Source organism: Embiotoca jacksoni, unplaced genomic scaffold (genome assembly GCF_022577435.1).
Source record: "Embiotoca jacksoni isolate LCO1_2020_lvr unplaced genomic scaffold, fEmbJac1.0.p SCAF_4, whole genome shotgun sequence".
Classification (NCBI taxonomy): domain Eukaryota; kingdom Metazoa; phylum Chordata; class Actinopteri; family Embiotocidae; genus Embiotoca; species Embiotoca jacksoni.
Window position 1 is genome coordinate 7,349,123 of NW_027185392.1, and position 17,757 is coordinate 7,366,879.

Below are 17,757 nucleotides of genomic sequence, written 5' to 3' on the forward strand. Positions count from 1 at the left end.
TAGCTCAGTGAAATCCTAAAAAGCAGGCAGATGCCATCACAAAGGTCCCTGTTGAGTCTGCTGTGTGTTCGGCCAACATCTTTCAACGCAGCCCGTCTCTGATTATCTGATATCCGTCTCCCTCCCCCGTGACATGTCGAGCGCTCACCCCCTGCCAGCCTGTGCCACCACCTCCCTTCCTCCTCACCCCCTTCCACACCATGGTTGGCAGCCAGGGCAGGGCAGGTGGCCAAACCTGTCAGTCAAAGCACCGTCGCCACGCGGCAACACCACAGACACCAATTACCACACAGCAGGGGCGCGGCCTGGCAACCGCATGGCAACCACATGGTCCAATCAGGGTACACAACAACAGGGACCAGAGAAGGCCAAGAAAAGTGAGCAAGGCTGTGCATGTGTGCGTGCGTGCGTGTGTTTACTGCAGAGCCGTGTTCAAGTTATCCAAAACTGAGCCAGTACACGTCTGCGCATTTGACAGAAGAACAGGTAGTCACTGTGACTTTTCAATATCCATTAGTTGTCTATTTAGTGCAGATTTTCTAAACTTATCTGTTGATAATCAGTGTTTTCTATTAAATTCACAGTCCTAACTCACGGCCGCTTCTGCTGGTCTCACCATATATGTTCCAACAAGATGCTGGATTGAAATTTGACTCATTTAGTTACCCTGTACATGCTTGACTAGCTTCTGCCAATGACACATTACAGGACAATTAAAAAAGGGTGAGATCTTGTGATTTTTACCTGATAAGTGTCACTTTTTATTGATCAATGGATGACTCAGTATCAGATTATATCAATGAGTCAGACTCTGATGTTAATAACTGTGAACCTGGAGGTTAAAGAAGCTGATTGATAGTGTAAAAATCATTACTTTTTGGTCATTTATATAACAGTGTTACTGTTTAAAAGAAGCAAGAAAAGCTTTCGATCCAGAGGTGAAAATGCAGACACCAATTAGTTTGAATAACTGTCCTATATTGCAAATTAAAATATATTTATTTAAATTATAGGCTTACTTTATTACAAATCACAGTCTATACAGATTACAGCGTGTATTTTGAAGTAGAACTGAAAAAATATTTGCTGACTGTCTGAAGAATTGATCCACAACCAGCAACTTTTTTGACCATTGCTTCTTCATTTGTTGTTTTTTTGAAAATATTGCAATCATTAGTTTGTTCAGGTTTCAAAATTTTGCTGAGTTTTTTTTGTCTTATATCTGATCAGATTTTTGTGTTAGATCAACAAAACAAGCAATTTAATTTCATAATCTTGGATATTAACAAACTGTGATTGGCATTCTTAACAATTTTCTGACATGTCTTGTTTCTGACTAAACAACAATTCAAATGATAAATTGTAATTTTAATTTAAAGATTAACCCTTTGTATTTACATAGTTGCCCACATAACAAAAAAGGTTAACATGTGATTTAATGAGCCCATTTGTAGGGAAGGTCACAGTTGAGTTTTACTTGTTTTAATGAGCCCATTTGTAGGGAAGGTCATAGTTGAGTTTTACTTGTTTTACAAAACCAGACCAGCCTACAGTCAACAAGTGTTTGTATCTTATGGGTAAAGTCATACTTGTATACACAAAAGGTTGCGAATAAAAACTGACCAAATTATTCACGGTGCCCCCTTTCTGTCCTTTGCGGCAAAACACACCAACATACAAGCACACATCCGTCTGTGAGGGGCAAATATATTTTAATAAAACCAGTGAGTTGCAACCTCAATTTCATTTTGATGAATTTCCTCCTGCGGGAGTGAGCCAGGGAGGGCGGAAAGGCGGGAGAGGGAAGCGGGGTGATGGGGGCTGGGAGGCAGATAGAATTTTCATGATTGTTATTTTTGTTATTATACAGAAAGGGGGTGTGGAGGGTAGATAAACGGCGTTGGCTAATCTGAGCCATTTTGTGGAGCGCTCCATTATCGGGCAGGTTGGGCACGTCGTGGGGGTTATTTTTCGGAGGGATCTTTGGCCCCGGTAATTAAGCTCCATTCACCAGGCCCTGTTCCCCAAATTAAAAATTTGTCATTAAGTGGAATTTACCATAATGCCTTTTTATCTGCCGGCGTTTCAGCATGTGTGCATGTGTGCACGTGTTCGTGTTCGTGTACGTGTGTGTGTGTGTGTGCGCGCAGGGTAGAGGTGAAGGAGGGGCAACGGAGAAGGCATCCAATGAGGGGTTACACTGTGATCGCACACACACAGACACACACTCACACGCTTTAAGGAGAAAAGGCAAATTGAAAAACTGAAAAACTGAAATAATCCTGGACAGCAGTACACGTTTGCACGAGCAAACACCCACACAGACTCTCTCTCACTCACACACACACACACACACACACACACACACACACACACACACACACACACACACACACACACACACACACACACACACACACACACACACACACACACAAAGCCACCCTTCAATCCTTCAAATCCACAGCCTTTAGGGTAATTAAATAATGGTGCTTTAAAGTTTTAATTTAGATTTGGCTTTTTCCTACCTCTTCCTACAGTGTGCCATGCAGCACTCTCTCTGTCTCTGTCTCTCTCTCTCTCTCTCTCACACACACACACACAAAAACACAAAAACACACACACACACACACACACACACACACACACACACACACACACACACACACACACACACACACACAAACACACACCAGTCCAAGTGTGTTTACAGACTTCATCCAGGGAGATAGCCCCCAATGGGCAGAGGACATTGGAAGGAGTGAATGATTGAAGAGCAGAATCTCTGTCTCTATAGGCTTTATAAAACAATACAATTATTAGTCTTTAATTAGAGCAGCCCCTCAGTGGGACAGGGGACAGACAAAGAACAATAGAGGATTAGAAGAGGAGCGCCTAATATGGCTCTTTTATCGCTTCTCTCAAATACGGTCTATAAATGCAACCAGCTGTCCTCTGCAGCTGGCAGTCAGAAGTTAGAAGTTGGCAGAGGATTTGGGGTGGAAAAGAGAACAAAATAATGTTAGAACTGCAACCACTTATTATTTTTGTTATTAATTCTACAGATTTTGTCTTTAAACATTTTTTTTTAACATATGTCAACCATAAAGGGGTGTCCTATTGACCTAGGAGTTTAAAGCTCAACCCTGAACCACAATGTTCTCTGTTCGAGTCTGACTTTGTGGATGTCATTTCCAGTCTATCGCTCCTCATTTGTGTTTGAAAAGGCAAAAAATGTCCCTCAAAATACTAACAAGTTCTCATTGTGATTGATCAGACACCCAGATAACACAGAGAAAACTAAAAGAGTAATTAGACCATCACTATTGTCATTAAGCAGAGACAGAATAGAGTGATAGTTTCATGAACGCAGCACGAAATGTAGAAGGAAACAACATTTTCAGTTCCAGACACTAAGATAGTCCTGTGGTGTGTGTGTGAAACATAAGAAAATTCAAGGCCTGAATTTTCAGTGTGTAAACCTGAACCCTTATTTCCCTGATAGAGCCAGTTACTTTCTACATGATACTAAAGGATGCAGCAAACAGGACCTTAGAAGTCATGTGATGTGGTTGAAAATGTGGGCTATATTGAGTCGTACAGTCTTTTTTTCCATGTTCTGTAAAATTACTGACAATCAATAATATCAATAATGATATTGCGTGTAGACTAAATAGCACTCATAATAAAAATGCTTTGGAGGACCTGAAAACTTTGGCCGGTGCTTCTTTATCTTCTTTTCAAAAGATACATGAACATTTCTCTCACTCTCCATAAGATGAAACATACCACACATCCCCACTCGGAATGCCACCAGACAGTAAAGGTGGGGATATAAGCCCCATATGAACAGAGCAGAGAGGGGGCGCGGAGGGTGGAGGTGGGGCGGAGGAGGAAAAGAGTGAAACGGAAAAAGGAGGAAGATAGGAAGAGGAGGGGTGGACAGATGGCAGAGGTTATGCCTGGCTGAAAGGGGCAAGACGGGAGGAGGCTGTTCTTAGAGAGAGAGAGTGTGTGTGTGTGTGTGTGTGTGTGTGTGTGTGTGTGTGTGTGTGTGTGTGTGTGTGTGTGTGTGTGTGTGAGAAGGAAGGAATCACCATGCTCTGCCCTCACTTCCTCACATGCACAACTTAACAAATCCCCCCATCTCTCCTCTGTCCTCTATGATCCCCCCCCTTCCCTTCTTTCTTTCATTCCTTTCCCATAATTCCTTGTTTCTAATGGGCATCAACTCCATTTCAATAAACGTCGGAGACACTTTTCCTTTAACATCACACCCAGTGCTTCCGCTCAGTTGATTCTATTCAGTGATGAACAACACAATTACATCTTCCGGCACCTGATTGACAGATAAAACCTGGTTAAGGTAAACTACAGATAGAGCTGAACAACAACATGCTGTCAAACCCCCAAGTGTGTGTGTGTGTGTGTGTGTGTGTGTGTGTGTGTGTGTGTCTCCAAAATTCAGCCCAGGGAGGAAATGGCAGAATGGCAGGGGGAGAGTAGAGCGAGATAGGGGGTCTTATTTACTGTCGTTTAATTTGCTCCCCTCTTTTCCATCCATCCCTTGGTTTTTCTGACAGGTAATAAAAAGCGGGAGCTTTCCTGACAAGCCCATCTGAATTTGAATTGAATAATATAACTGTAGGGTTTCCCACATAACGCTCTGTCCAAGCGTGCAACGGTGCACAGACATCGCAGACACCGGCCGCCCCTCAGTCTGCCAGCGTGAGTGTACGGGTACGTGCGTGCGTGCGTGCGTGCGTGCGTGCGTGCCTGTCTACATGTGTGTCTATGGGGCTCATCACTGCATGCATGCATACATATATATATATATATATATATATATATATATATACACACACACACACACACACACACACACACACACACACACACACACACACACACACACACACACAGGTGCTTACGTCATGGTAGTTAATGCAACAATAATAATGTATTCCTGCAACTAGCCACCATGCCACTCTAATATGCTAATCTTCACATCTGTGCCCAGCCTCTGCCTCTTTTTTTCCTCACCCCATCTCCGCACCTCTCCAAGATCCCTTCATCCTACCTCCTCTTCTTCTTGTCTTACCTCATCCACCGCTCGCGCTGCCTGCCTGCCTGCCTGCCTGCCTGCCTGCCTCCCTCCCTCCCTCCCTCCCTTCAACCCTCACTCCCTCTCTCCGCCCCTCCTCCCTTCCTCCTGCTCTCGGAAGCTGCTGAAATCCCATTCCCCGTGGGGCAGGCTAAATTGAATTGGTGTGTTTATATGAACAACAGGGCCGTTGCTTTAATATACCTTAGAGTTTATGCCTAATGCCTCCCTGCTAATACCGCTGGAGCTTCAACCCCTCACTCAACACACGTCGCTTTTATGGAAGTCATAAAAGAGACAGAACAGCAAGGGATGAGGATGGAGAGATACTCTAGGAGTGTGCTTGTGTTTGTGAACAAGAGGGAGAAAGAGAGGAAGAAGCGAGAAGCCTGTTAATGCATCTTAACGAGTTATCAGTGATTTATCACGCCTCTTTAAAAGATCATCCTACAGTATCCCCTCTGTATCTCTCACACACACACACACACACACACACACACACACACACACACACACACACACACACACACACACACACACACACACACACACACACACACACACACACACTTCATCCCTCCCGTATGAATGAAAAGAAAAGAAGAGACACAGAAAGGCAGGAAGATTTTTTTAGATTAGTGAGTAATGCTGAATAAATATCCGGAGTGTTGGTTGATGGAGTCGGTCATGCTCGTCGACTTGCAAACATTCTCCATTTTCTCTCTGTCTCTCCCCCCCGCTTTTTTTTTCTTCCTTTTCTTTCTCTCTCTTGTCCTCTTTCTCTCCTGGCCCTGTGTCAGCCTACAAAAGGGCCACAGTACAAAGGAGAGAAACAGGCCTGAGACACTCAACCCAATTACTATTGATCAGTCTGCACTCAGAGGACAGAAATGCGCTCACCTGCACGCACGCACACAGCCATGCAAACACGTACACGCTAATCTGGCCAAATATACCAAGTCCTGTAAGGTCAGGGATGCTTATTTGTTCACAGCTGATTTTTTTTAACACTCACCACAAAAGACTCTTAAAAACGAGAAAGTGATGGCAACGGTTTTTTGGACTGCATGACCCGAAAAATAATGACTTTTAACAGTATAAGAATCTGGCCTGTAGTTAAAATTTCATTATTTGTGTGGCAAAAAGGACAATCGCTTGTGTTGATGAATCTTCTGGAAGCGGACACTGTTATCTTATTGTTACTTAGTGACACACAACAGTTTAGCACAAAGACTTCAGAGAAAAAGCTCAGAAAAGGTATTCACGAAGGCAAAAGAAGAAAAGGAGAAAATTAAGACAGATGGTGTGGTGCAACTAAACAAAATAATTCTGTAAACTATAAAAAAATATCAAACCACAAGACATTATTATAAAACAAACTCCGCAACTGTCTAGACTCTTTGCTCTTTGACACAGAGCATTTTTCTCCTGCATCTAAAATAAAATCTTTTTAGTTTTTCCACAGCATTTGGGATATTTTCTTGTGAAGGGTTTTCTTTTCAAAACTAAATATTTTTGAAAAACATCCTCATTAAAGCTTGACTCCTTGAAGGCTTGAAATATTGAAATGTCTATCATGCAACTAGATTTAATATAATTTCATTTCAGACACATCTAATTCTGCTTAAAAAAAAAAAAAAAAAAAAAAGGTTAAACTGAATGATCAAAGTACATCTACAATCTAGCTTTAATAGTAATATTTTTCATTTGCTGTTGCTGACACATAATGTTTTAATTCAGTACTCGCAGGTTTCAGAGACCTGCCAAACAGATTTTTTTTTTTTGCATCAATGCCATTAAGTTCAATTTAACTTCAATTGAAGTTCTTTCTCAGAAAAAAGCTAAATATTTAAAATAATACATACACATCAAAGTATGTAATCTGTGGGCTGTTCAATTCTGTTGGGTGATGAACATGAGACGAGTATATAATGGCCATACACTGTGAAGACCCAATATTCAAAGAGAAGCCTGGAACTACAGGAGACCCTAAGGGACATCCCAGCTGATCTGCAGAAAAAAATCAGTCTGTTAAAACTCCGTAAAACCCAACTGCTTTTTGATTGTTGACCACGACCTTTAAAAGTTTGCAATGCCCAGCCCTCAGACACACAAAACTAGATTCGCGCTCAGGGTGTGATGAACTCTGCATGTTGTCTGTAAGCCTGTGCTGAAATATCAATGACTAAACTCCCCAACGAGTCTGTGACTATCTCCTTCGCTCTGATTTTATCCCCAATAATTAATTTTCTCTCCCAATGCCGACTTGGGCTTTATCGGTCGCTCCCCCACCACAATCTCAGCATTCCATTTAACTATAATCCCCCGGATAAAGGGGTGGCCTAGGTGTGCTAATGCACAGGCGCGCGTGCACGCAGGAAAATGTGCACGAGCACAGACTTAAACTTCATTCACTTACACCTAATGTTATAAAGAGATGAAGAGCTCGCCATACAATTGCGGAAGAAATGTACCTCGCTGATACAGCACACATTTAGACACATGAAACCTCCTTACAGGAGGTCAGAAAATACAGAATAAGGGGCAGTGTTCATGATCGGCTGTGTGACCTCTAAAACACATCTCGGATACACACTGGATTAGCAAGGGAAAGCCTATAGCATGAATACTGGCCCTGCAAGCCCGGCATAGCAACAGCCACGTAACCAGGGCTCGGACTTGTTGTATGGAAGGATGGTTGGGAATGGGAGTGGAGGAATAAAGAGATGGGAAGGATGGAAGAAGGGAGGGGTGGAGCCAAAGGGTTAAAAAGGAAGAAGGGTGGAGTGTGGGTATGGATGCACTCTGATGCTGAATTTCTGAGACACTCCTGAACATGCGCTTGTTTCAGCGATCTGTAGGCGATCATGCTGATAAATCGCCTTCCCGTCATGACTGCGTGAAAATCCTTTCACTACTGATCACACCAGTTGTTTCAGACGTCTTAGCATGTCAGCATATATGTATATGCACGAGTACATTTTAGTCTTATTTAGTGAGACTTCAAAAGAGATGTGACCAAAGGAGCCCAACATATTCTGCCCAGTTAAACACCGTAATATGTTCCAGTGGGTCTGATTAACCCAAAAGCAATGTGCCCACTGTAAATGTACATATATAAGGTGAAGGAACTGGATGAAAATGGCCCCGATCTTAAACACCTCATACTAGGACTGTAAGTATTCAAAGATACAAATTTTTTTTTTCATAGAGAAATCTATTTCTTTTACAGTCACAGGGAAAAAAAAATACTTGCCTTAATCCGTTAAGAGTTGGCATTGACATGTCAAGTGTTTAAGTACTTAGCAGATTCCAACAAACACCGATATCCTGGTATTTAGGGGCCTATTAACAGGCAATCTGTCAGATCCTAATGGGACTCGTAATTAGAGCTTTATTGAAGGCAGGTGTGATGGACAGGTCAACCAGTTAAAGCTCACACGTGCCATAAAGAGTCAGAGACCGGCAGCATTAATAAACCAGAAATCCAACAACATGTAACAGAGTAAAATCTGAATTCAATCAATGAGTGAACCAGGGGACAAAGAAATCAACGAAAAGGGAAAAAAGTGAAGGGAAAGTGAGTAAGGGAAAAGAGAAAGAGAGGAGGACGAGGGAAGGGCCGGATTGACTGAAATTATAGTGAGTGCCAGCTCGGCCAGACCAGGCCCAGCTGGTCTCTGTCTGACGAGGGCCTTAATTAAGAGACATGGGGAGAAGCCTTGGAATGACCACATACACACAGCCAGGAGCCTCCTCGTGTGTCTGTGTGGTACACAGCCAAGAATCTCTCTCACACACACATACAACAAAACACACGCATCCTCTGGGACCTTGTGAAAAACATTGCCAAGCTATTATTAGGCAACCCCTTTGCATACTGGAGCAAGTGCATAAACCCTAAATGTGTGTATTTGTGTGTTTAGGGATGTCCTTTGTATCCTGTTGACTGTTAAACTGAACTTCTGATTCCAAAACAGCTCTCCGCTCTCTGCGGTAGCGCCGGAGCCCTCAGAAGAAGAGACGAGCTGAAAAGTCGGGGGAAAGAAAAGGGGGAGAAGACAGAGCGAGGCGAGTGGAGAGAAGGGGTGATTTTGTGGATCCATGACTGCCTTTACGAACCCCCACCACCACCAACCCCCGTGCACCCCACCCCTCCTTCGCTCACGCCTCTTCCTCATCCCAAAAACGTATTAATATTAATACATATTCCCTATAACCCCTTCCCCTTAACTCCTCCATCCCCCCCAAAAAATATCACCACCCTAGGCTACCAGTTAATAAAGCCCTCTCGACGACCCCTCCCAGCCCAAAAACCAAGGAAAGACAATAAAGGCAAAGTTCTGCGGTCAAATAAAAGAACAGAAATTAATACAGTCCCATGGGACCTCCCTCTGTCCCACTGTCACCCCCCACAATAATTTGATTTCCTATTAAGTGATTGCTTAATTATAATGATTATTATTGGTAATTGTAATTGACATTTTTTTTTCCTCTGCTCATCTCCTCTGTCCCGTCCCTCCTGTCCTCCTCTTCAGGTCTTTTTAAAAGACAAGACACTCAGTGAAAATCCACGAGGGAGAGAAAAGATGGAGGAAATTTTCAGGCCAAACAGAAAACCACTTGACAATATGACATTTAAAATGTTGTTATAGTCTTACACAAGCTGTACGCCACAACATACAATGTGGGATTAAGGTGTTGAGGCTTTAGAAGTTATATTTAATTATACATGAGTGTGTTTCTGTGTGTGTGTATTTGTCTAGATGTCTTATCCTGTAGCTTCGGGGCACAATGTCTGCTGCAGGTCTCCTTAGAAAAGAGATTCTCTCTCTCAATGGGATATCCTGGTTAAATAAAGGTTCAAGTAGAAGACAGGGATTCCCTATTCTACCCACCCACCACACACACACACACACACACACACACACACACACACACACACACACACACACTAAACTACAGTAGGGACCCTCTGGTCTCCAGTTTATTACCCCTTCCTTCGGGCTAGAGTTACTGCAAACGGGCAGTCGTGTGATTTTGCTATAAAGACAATACCTCTTGCTCATTCTGACACCTTCGGTGCAGAATTTGACATTTAAAAATCACAAAAGTCACAAACCACAGTTCAACGGCCGCACATAAAATAACAGTGGTGTTGAAAGCCATTTCATTTAATGTCACATTCTTTCTCAGTTCGGAACTAAAGACGGTGAAACTTCGTTCCAGTGGGCCATGGCACGGTTATTGGGCTCACCTCAGGCGTGGTGAGGCTGACACCGGCTCTCACACATACACACACTTTTGTCTTTAGATGCACACACCTTCACACTCCAACACACACAACACATCCCACCTCGAATCACACCTTCACTTTCGCTCTAAAATGTCCTCTCATTTCTACAACACAAAATATAACCATCACAGTCTATCGTAAATATCATCAATAAGAATCGTATTTGTAATTATGTTAAAATCCAAATTAATTATCAAAAAAAATGTTCAACCAACTTGTATCTAAAATCTAAACACTGTCCGTCGACAGAGGGTTGATGGTTTAAAGACTGCTAAGACCTGTGCATGCGGGGGGGTCTGAGAATTTAACAAAAATGTTTTCGACCAGATTATATTTAAACGCAGCTCTTTACTCAATGCGAAGACCAAACCGATGCATTAATACAAATGAGCACCTGCAGCCGCAGCCACAGATGTCTGTGGGTGTTTTTCAGTCAAAGTTTCCAAGAAAAAAAATTTAGAAATTTTCATAGATTATTTTGACAAAGGTTACTTTCAGACAGGATGGCTTGTCCCGTCCAGATGCAGATAAATGTGGTATAAATAAACTCCAGATATCAGCGCAAAAGAAACCAAAGACATTCAGCAGCAGAAGAAGCAGCTGAAATTAAAACATCTGCAATAACTAAAAGAAAGGATACTTGTTTGACAAGAATTGTGCTATATGAACACGGAAGTGGTAGAAAATGTTGAAATATACAACTCAGAAAAACATTGTTTAAATACATTTTTATATTTAGATTAAAAAAAAAAAACTATTCACATTTGACAAGAATAATGACATCAAATCTAATGTAAATCCATTGTTAAAAAATTTATGTCAAAATCAATCCATCATAACATTGTGACAACTCAAATTGCATCATCTAAAAGCTTCAAATTTTGTTTCAAAAATACGGTGTTGAAACTCGCGGCTTCGTCCAGAGTCACATCAGGTCAAGTGTTACATGAGGAGGTTCAACAGTAGAACCATCAGCCAGAGACTGACAGACAGCGTAGGATATCAGTTTGTGCAGACAGATATCGAGCCGTGTTCGGGCCACTCTGAGATCTTAGCCTGGAGACAAACCGTCCCTGACAGACCGACACCGTGGCCGATGCTTTTCAAGGCCTGTCTCATCCACTTTAGCTTTCCCACTCTCATCTCTCTCTCTCTGCTGAGCCCCCTAGCTTTCCGTTCACGCAGATTTGTTGGATATAAAGTGGAGCTGCTGCTGCCTCACATTCCTTCCACTTTGATCTGAATTTCACCTGCTTCCCTCCTGCTTTTCTTTGCTAGTGTTAACAATCAATGGTACAACATTTTTTTTAGAAACACACTGAACAAAAGAGGGCCGGGAGTTAAAGGATTCAGCTGTGGTGATTTGACAGTGCAACCGTAAAGTGAAAGCAGACAGAAGAAAAGGCTGATTGTGATTACTTATAGGAGATATATATATATATATATATATATATATATATATATATATATATATATATATATATATATATAAATATATATAAATATGTGGCATATATATACACATACATATACACACACACACACACACACACACACACACACACACACACACACACACACACACACACACACACACACACACAGCATCGTGAAAAATAAACAGCAAAAGTAAAAGATGAACGTGTCCAAAAATGCTGAGAATGACTAAGTGACAAAAATTAATCTTTTCAAATATGAAATGATAAAGTAAAGGCCAAATATTAAAACTCAAGCACAGAAAAGACACGATCAAGAAGACTGTCACCAAAGATGGCCGCTTACAGAAGGGATTTTTCCTACCACAAAGAAACTGCTGTTTAATTTACTAGATTCCAGTTGTCATTACATTTCAGAGGACGCGAGCATCAAATGATTGTTCAATCAAAAGCTTCTTTAAATATGAAAGCATCTGCCTTTCAACTGAATTTCTACAATTTATTTTGCATGCGCTAATATTAGGCCTACGCAGTAGTCTCATCCAATTTGCATATCCTCTGCAAAAACTGGATAATACAAGTCAAACTATGGCACAACGATTTCATGGTGTGTGTGTGTGTGTGTGTGTGTGTGTGTGTGTGTGTGTGTGTGTGTGTGTGTGTGTGTGTGTGTGTGTGCCTGTTCAAACACACTGTGTGGTAGCGTGGGTGTGGCGTTACACCTCGTGTGGCACTGGGCAGCCAAGATAAGAGCTGATCCTATCCATGTCTCCCTTCTGCAGTGCCTGCCCGCCCACCCACCCACCCACCCACACACACACACACACACACACACACACGCACACACACACACAATATACACACACACACACCTAGTGTGGTACCCAACATGCCATTGTAATCTCATTTTACAATCCCGAAGCCCTGTCCATAAACATGCACTCTCACACATAATCAGAGCCAATAATACACAGAAACGCCAACTAAATCCATATCTCACATACTGTATACTGACATGTGACTTCTAAGTATCCAAAAGGCCAACAGGGGTCTCAGACAACAGGAAGCTGCCTGAGAAAGCTTCAGGCCCGAAGTAGCATTGTTCACTCACACAGATCCGAAGCTGAAAACATTTTACTATTACTTTAGAGTTACAAATGTGAGACCAGCAGAACATTTTTGTTATGACCAGGAGCATGACAAGACTATGAAATACATCAGAAACAACAGAGAGGAGAGGAGAGGAGAGGAGAGGAGAGGAGAGGAGAGGAGAGGAGAGGAGAGAAAAAGAAGGAGAGCTTACCTTCCTCCTCTGTGTGATAGAGAGAGCTAACCTTTTGGTACAAACACACAAAGCCACTCACTTCTCTCTAATTCACCAAGACTTTGAGGGAGGCACACACACTGACAAATACACACTCTGATGTGATCGGCCACCCCGATAGCGAGTCAGAGCTGACTCTCCTAAGCCTCAAACAAAGTTTGGTGTGCACTGACCAAGACCAAGGGGACAAAAAAGCGAAGAAGAGAACTGGGGGGAGCAACAGAGAGAGGAAAAAAAAAAAAAAAGTGTGACCACCGAGTGAAGTTTAACCACTTACGATTCAAGTTTAGCTTCAGCACACCCCGCCTACACCCCAGATTCATTCACGAGGACATGCACGCACACCTCTCGGGGTGGGAGAGGCACTGAGCTGGATTTTGGGAAGCCCTGTTTTCTCTCTGCTGTTCCGTCTGGTTGCTGCTGCATAGCTGCTGGACAGGCAGCCGGCCCTCGCTCATCCCCTTTTTCTCTACTATCTTTTCTCTTTTACTTATCCCACGTCCTTACAGATCCACCCACCGACAGCTGCCCCTTGCAGCCAGGTGACAGATAGTTACTTGGGTCCTGTGTGTGTGAATGTGTGTCCATGTATTTGATAAAAAGCATGAGGAAAGGCTGAGAAAAGATTAGATAGTAAAAGTATGTGAACAAGTGACAGCATGTAGGCGAGAAAGAATGAGAAAACGAGAAAGAGGATGAAAGGATTCAATTTCTGCCGGCAGGAGGGGGAGACTAAGTGTAGTGAATGTGATTTGATGGTGATGCTGAGATGGGGTTTAGGCGTACAAATACTATTAGTCACTGCTGTGCAAACCAGTTACTCAGTCTCACACACACACACGCACACAAGCACACGCATAAATGTGAAAGCACACACTCGAGTCTTGGGCTACACAAGTCAACTCACAACATGGCATGTAAATGACAGAAATCAATCTCTATATTTGAGGCCCTGGATGCAACGGTCATAAAAATTCAACCAGCCGTGTCTCCGACCTAAAACCAACCTTCCAGTCTGTATTTGTGCACCAACTAAAAAGAGGACGTGAAACAAATTCCCAAAAGAAGAAAATAAATGAGCGTACAATCTTGTTTTCAAACAATATTAAACCTACACAGTCCGAGAGGCTGAGAGCGTGTCCCAGTTCCACACTACATACTGACTGTATACAGTGTGTACTATATGCTAAATGTCATAGCACACTGTTTTTGCAGTCAGTACACATAAAATCAATATACATACACTGATTGAAAGTACAACCCCTTTTCTGAAAAAAGTTGGGACGCTGTGTAAAATGTGAATAAAAACAGAATGCAATGATTTGCAAATCCCATAAACCCACAATTAGAATTAGACCAAAGGCAACATATCAAATGTTGAAACAGAGAAATGTTATTGTTTTATGATAAATATGCGCTTATGTGCTAATCTGATGCCAGCAAAAGGTCTCAAAAAAGTTGGGACAGGGTCAACAAAAGACTGGAAAAGTTGTGTAAAGATATAAAAAAATTTTTTTTTAAAAAACACCTGATTGAACATCTCAACTAATTAGGTTAATGGCAACAGATCAGTAACAGGATTGAGTATTAAAAGAGTATTTCAGAGAGGCAGAGTCTCAGGGATGTATTAGTGCACATGACGGGGATAGCTTGCACATCTGGGAAGGCACCATTAATACTGAATGATATATTCAGGTTTTGGAGCAACATGTGCTGCCACCCAGACAACATCTTTTTCAGAGGAGGCCTTGCTTATTTCAGCAAAACAATGCCAAACTGCATCCTACACGTATTTCAACTGCATGGCTCTCTAGTAGAAGAGTCCGGGTGTTAAATTCGCCCGCCTGCATTCCAGACCTGTCTCCAATTTAAAGAATTTGGCGCATTATTAAAATGAAAAATATGACAAGGGAGACCCTGAACTGTTGAGCTGCTAAAATGATATCTTTGTTAAAAATAGGACAAATTTTCACTTCTAAAACTCCATAAACTGGTCTCCTCAGTTTCCAAACATTTACAGACAGATAAGTGATGCAACACAGTGGTAAACATGCCCCTGTCCCAACTTTTTTGAGACGTGTTGCTGGTATCAAATACATTAACATATTTTTATAAAACAATAATATATCTCAGATTCAACATCTGATATGTTGTCTTTGGTCTATCTGCAATAAAATATTAGTTCATGTGATTTGCAAATAATTTGCATTCTGTGTTTATTTACATTTTACGCAGCGTCCCAACTTTTTGGGGATTGGGGTTGTGGTTATGATATGCCACTGCCAGACCACTTTTACAAAGAGAATACATTTAATCTTTTTCAATAGTTTTCAGAGATGCTCTTAGATCTTTCCCACCACAGTAAGGTTGTGATCAGCTCCTTCATCTTCCTTCTTTTCCCTCTGTGCATTGCATTGTGGGAAAATACCACAAAAATCCAGCATTTTTAGAGTATACTAAAAAACAAACTGTTCAGTGGAGGTTGTAGCCACTTAGATCTTCAGCCATCTTATTTAATTATCAAATTAGTAACCACATGATGACCCAGAAAGTCACGACCATGTTGTCTTTATTTCAGGCAAAGTGATCCGCATCTAAAAAAGCGGATGACGTAACCTGGTGGATTCTCTAATTCTCTCTGTACATTAGTCTGTCAGCCTAAAGCCCAATTGTCCCTCCTAAAAACATCTGTGAAACAGGTGACAAATTTACACTTTAAAATATCTTTTAAAATAGGTTATTTCTTAGGGACATACTGCATGGATCTAAATATGTGAATCTCTCTTCTACCTAAAACGGGTCATTTCCAGAAGAAGCTGGGTATTGTAGTTTTTTTGGTAAACATTGCCCAAAAAGCAGTGAACACTGTATTTCTCAGGGACTACTTTCAGCTGCATATGCTCAATACATATTTGTTGCACTGGAGTATTTAAAGCACCAGGACAACACAAGAACAAACTATAGTGGCCAGGTTCATGGTAATGAAGGAAAAGGTGTCGCAGTGTGGCTCACTGATGAGTTTTAAATAGTTTTCAGACAATATTGGAGCCCTGTGGGACTATATAATAAACTGTATGAGGTTTTGGATGCACGGACAATACTTGTTGGGATCAATTCATTGTTGGTTTTGTCCTTTTCAGGAAATTTCGACAAAAAGAAAAATATATTTGGGCCCTTTGAACACACAACATACTCATGAGCAGCTTTGAATTCGTGAGCAGTGTAGAATTGGGGCACAGTTCAAGACTACTGAGGCTCGTCCCTTAATTTCCTCTTCTTTTTTTTTTTTTTTGACAAAGCCCTCCCCCATTCCTCTCACTTTCAGACCCCTTCCACACCACACCCATGACCCCCCATGTGCAGACATGAGGTCAAGCTCCAAAGATCACAGAGAGAAGCCAGACAAGAGCACGCACACGTGTGTGAGAGAGAGAGAGAGAGAGAGAGAGAGACAGAGACAGAGACCTAAAATCCTCCTTTCCTCCCAAAACCAGGCCAAAACCTCAAGCCTTCCCACCAGCTCCAGACCCCCTCCTTTAGCCCAGTTGTGTGTAGAGGAGGCAGTGAGCACTCTTGCAGAAACATCAGCCCAGGGAAATTCAAATGAGGAAGAAACGGTGAGAGACACACAGAGAGAGGGAGAGCGGGAGAGAGAGGGAGCACAATAGTGCGAAAATAGGATAAAAGAATGAGATGGGAGAGTGTTAGGTGGTAGGAGGAGGAGGAGGAGGAGGAGGAGGAGGAGGAGGAGGAGGAGGGAGCTGGAGAGGTTGCTGAGGCTGCAGGTTAAGATAATGTGTAGATCTGAAGAGATTTGCGGGCAACATTTTTATTCATTTTCTGATTACTCCCATCTCTCCCAACCTCCCCTCCCTCTCCTCCTGCGTTGTTGTTTCTCCGTTTGTTTGTTTTTGGCATTAGCGTTATGACTGTTGGTATCCATGTGTATGTACACATGCATGCTGATTAGAAGTGGAATATTTTATAAACACAAATATTCACACTCGCACGAGCCCCGCGCGCACACACATATCAACACCTAATGCATACAAACAGACTTAAAGATGCATCGGCGAAGCGAGCGGCTGGGCAGACAGTGCCGGGAATGCTAAGAGCTTACAAGTTCGTAAACATGCAGACACAGATGCTGCATATGTACTTACAAACACACACGCTGAGTGTTCACAGTGTTGCCCGGCGCTGGGCCTGCACCTTGTCAATGTGCTGCAGGTAGGCTAAGTGTCATACAAAATCACTCACAAACATTCACCACAAACATGCATATATATATATATATATATATATATATATATATATATATATATATACATATAAAAAGTGGCCCACCTGTGTGGCTGTCCAACTCTCCTTTCACGTTGAGTGAGATGCCCTGGTCTCCCTCCTGCTTCCCTCGACCCAGGATCATCCAGTTCTCCAGACTGTCCGAGTCAGATGAGTCAGATGAAGCAGACTCAGATTTACATTCGGACTCTTCTGAATCAGATTGTGAACTGCTGGAGTTCACAATCACCGGCACATCGAGGCTTTTCATTTTCCGGGGTTCCTAGATGACCCAACAAAAAACATATATCTGTCA

The 17,757-nt window shown here is 42.2% G+C and overlaps 1 protein-coding gene across 2 annotated transcripts in view; it reads right to left on the reverse strand.

The window, feature by feature from the left end:
- Nucleotides 1-17,757, reverse strand: part of zcchc7 (zinc finger, CCHC domain containing 7) — a 49,601-nt gene that overhangs the window by 26,037 nt on the left and 5,807 nt on the right. For both annotated transcript variants that reach the window (XM_069167997.1, XM_069167995.1), the window contains exon 3: nt 17,508-17,724. In XM_069167997.1, coding sequence (XP_069024098.1) covers nt 17,508-17,724 — 217 coding nt within the window. The remainder of the gene's footprint in view (nt 1-17,507; nt 17,725-17,757) is intronic.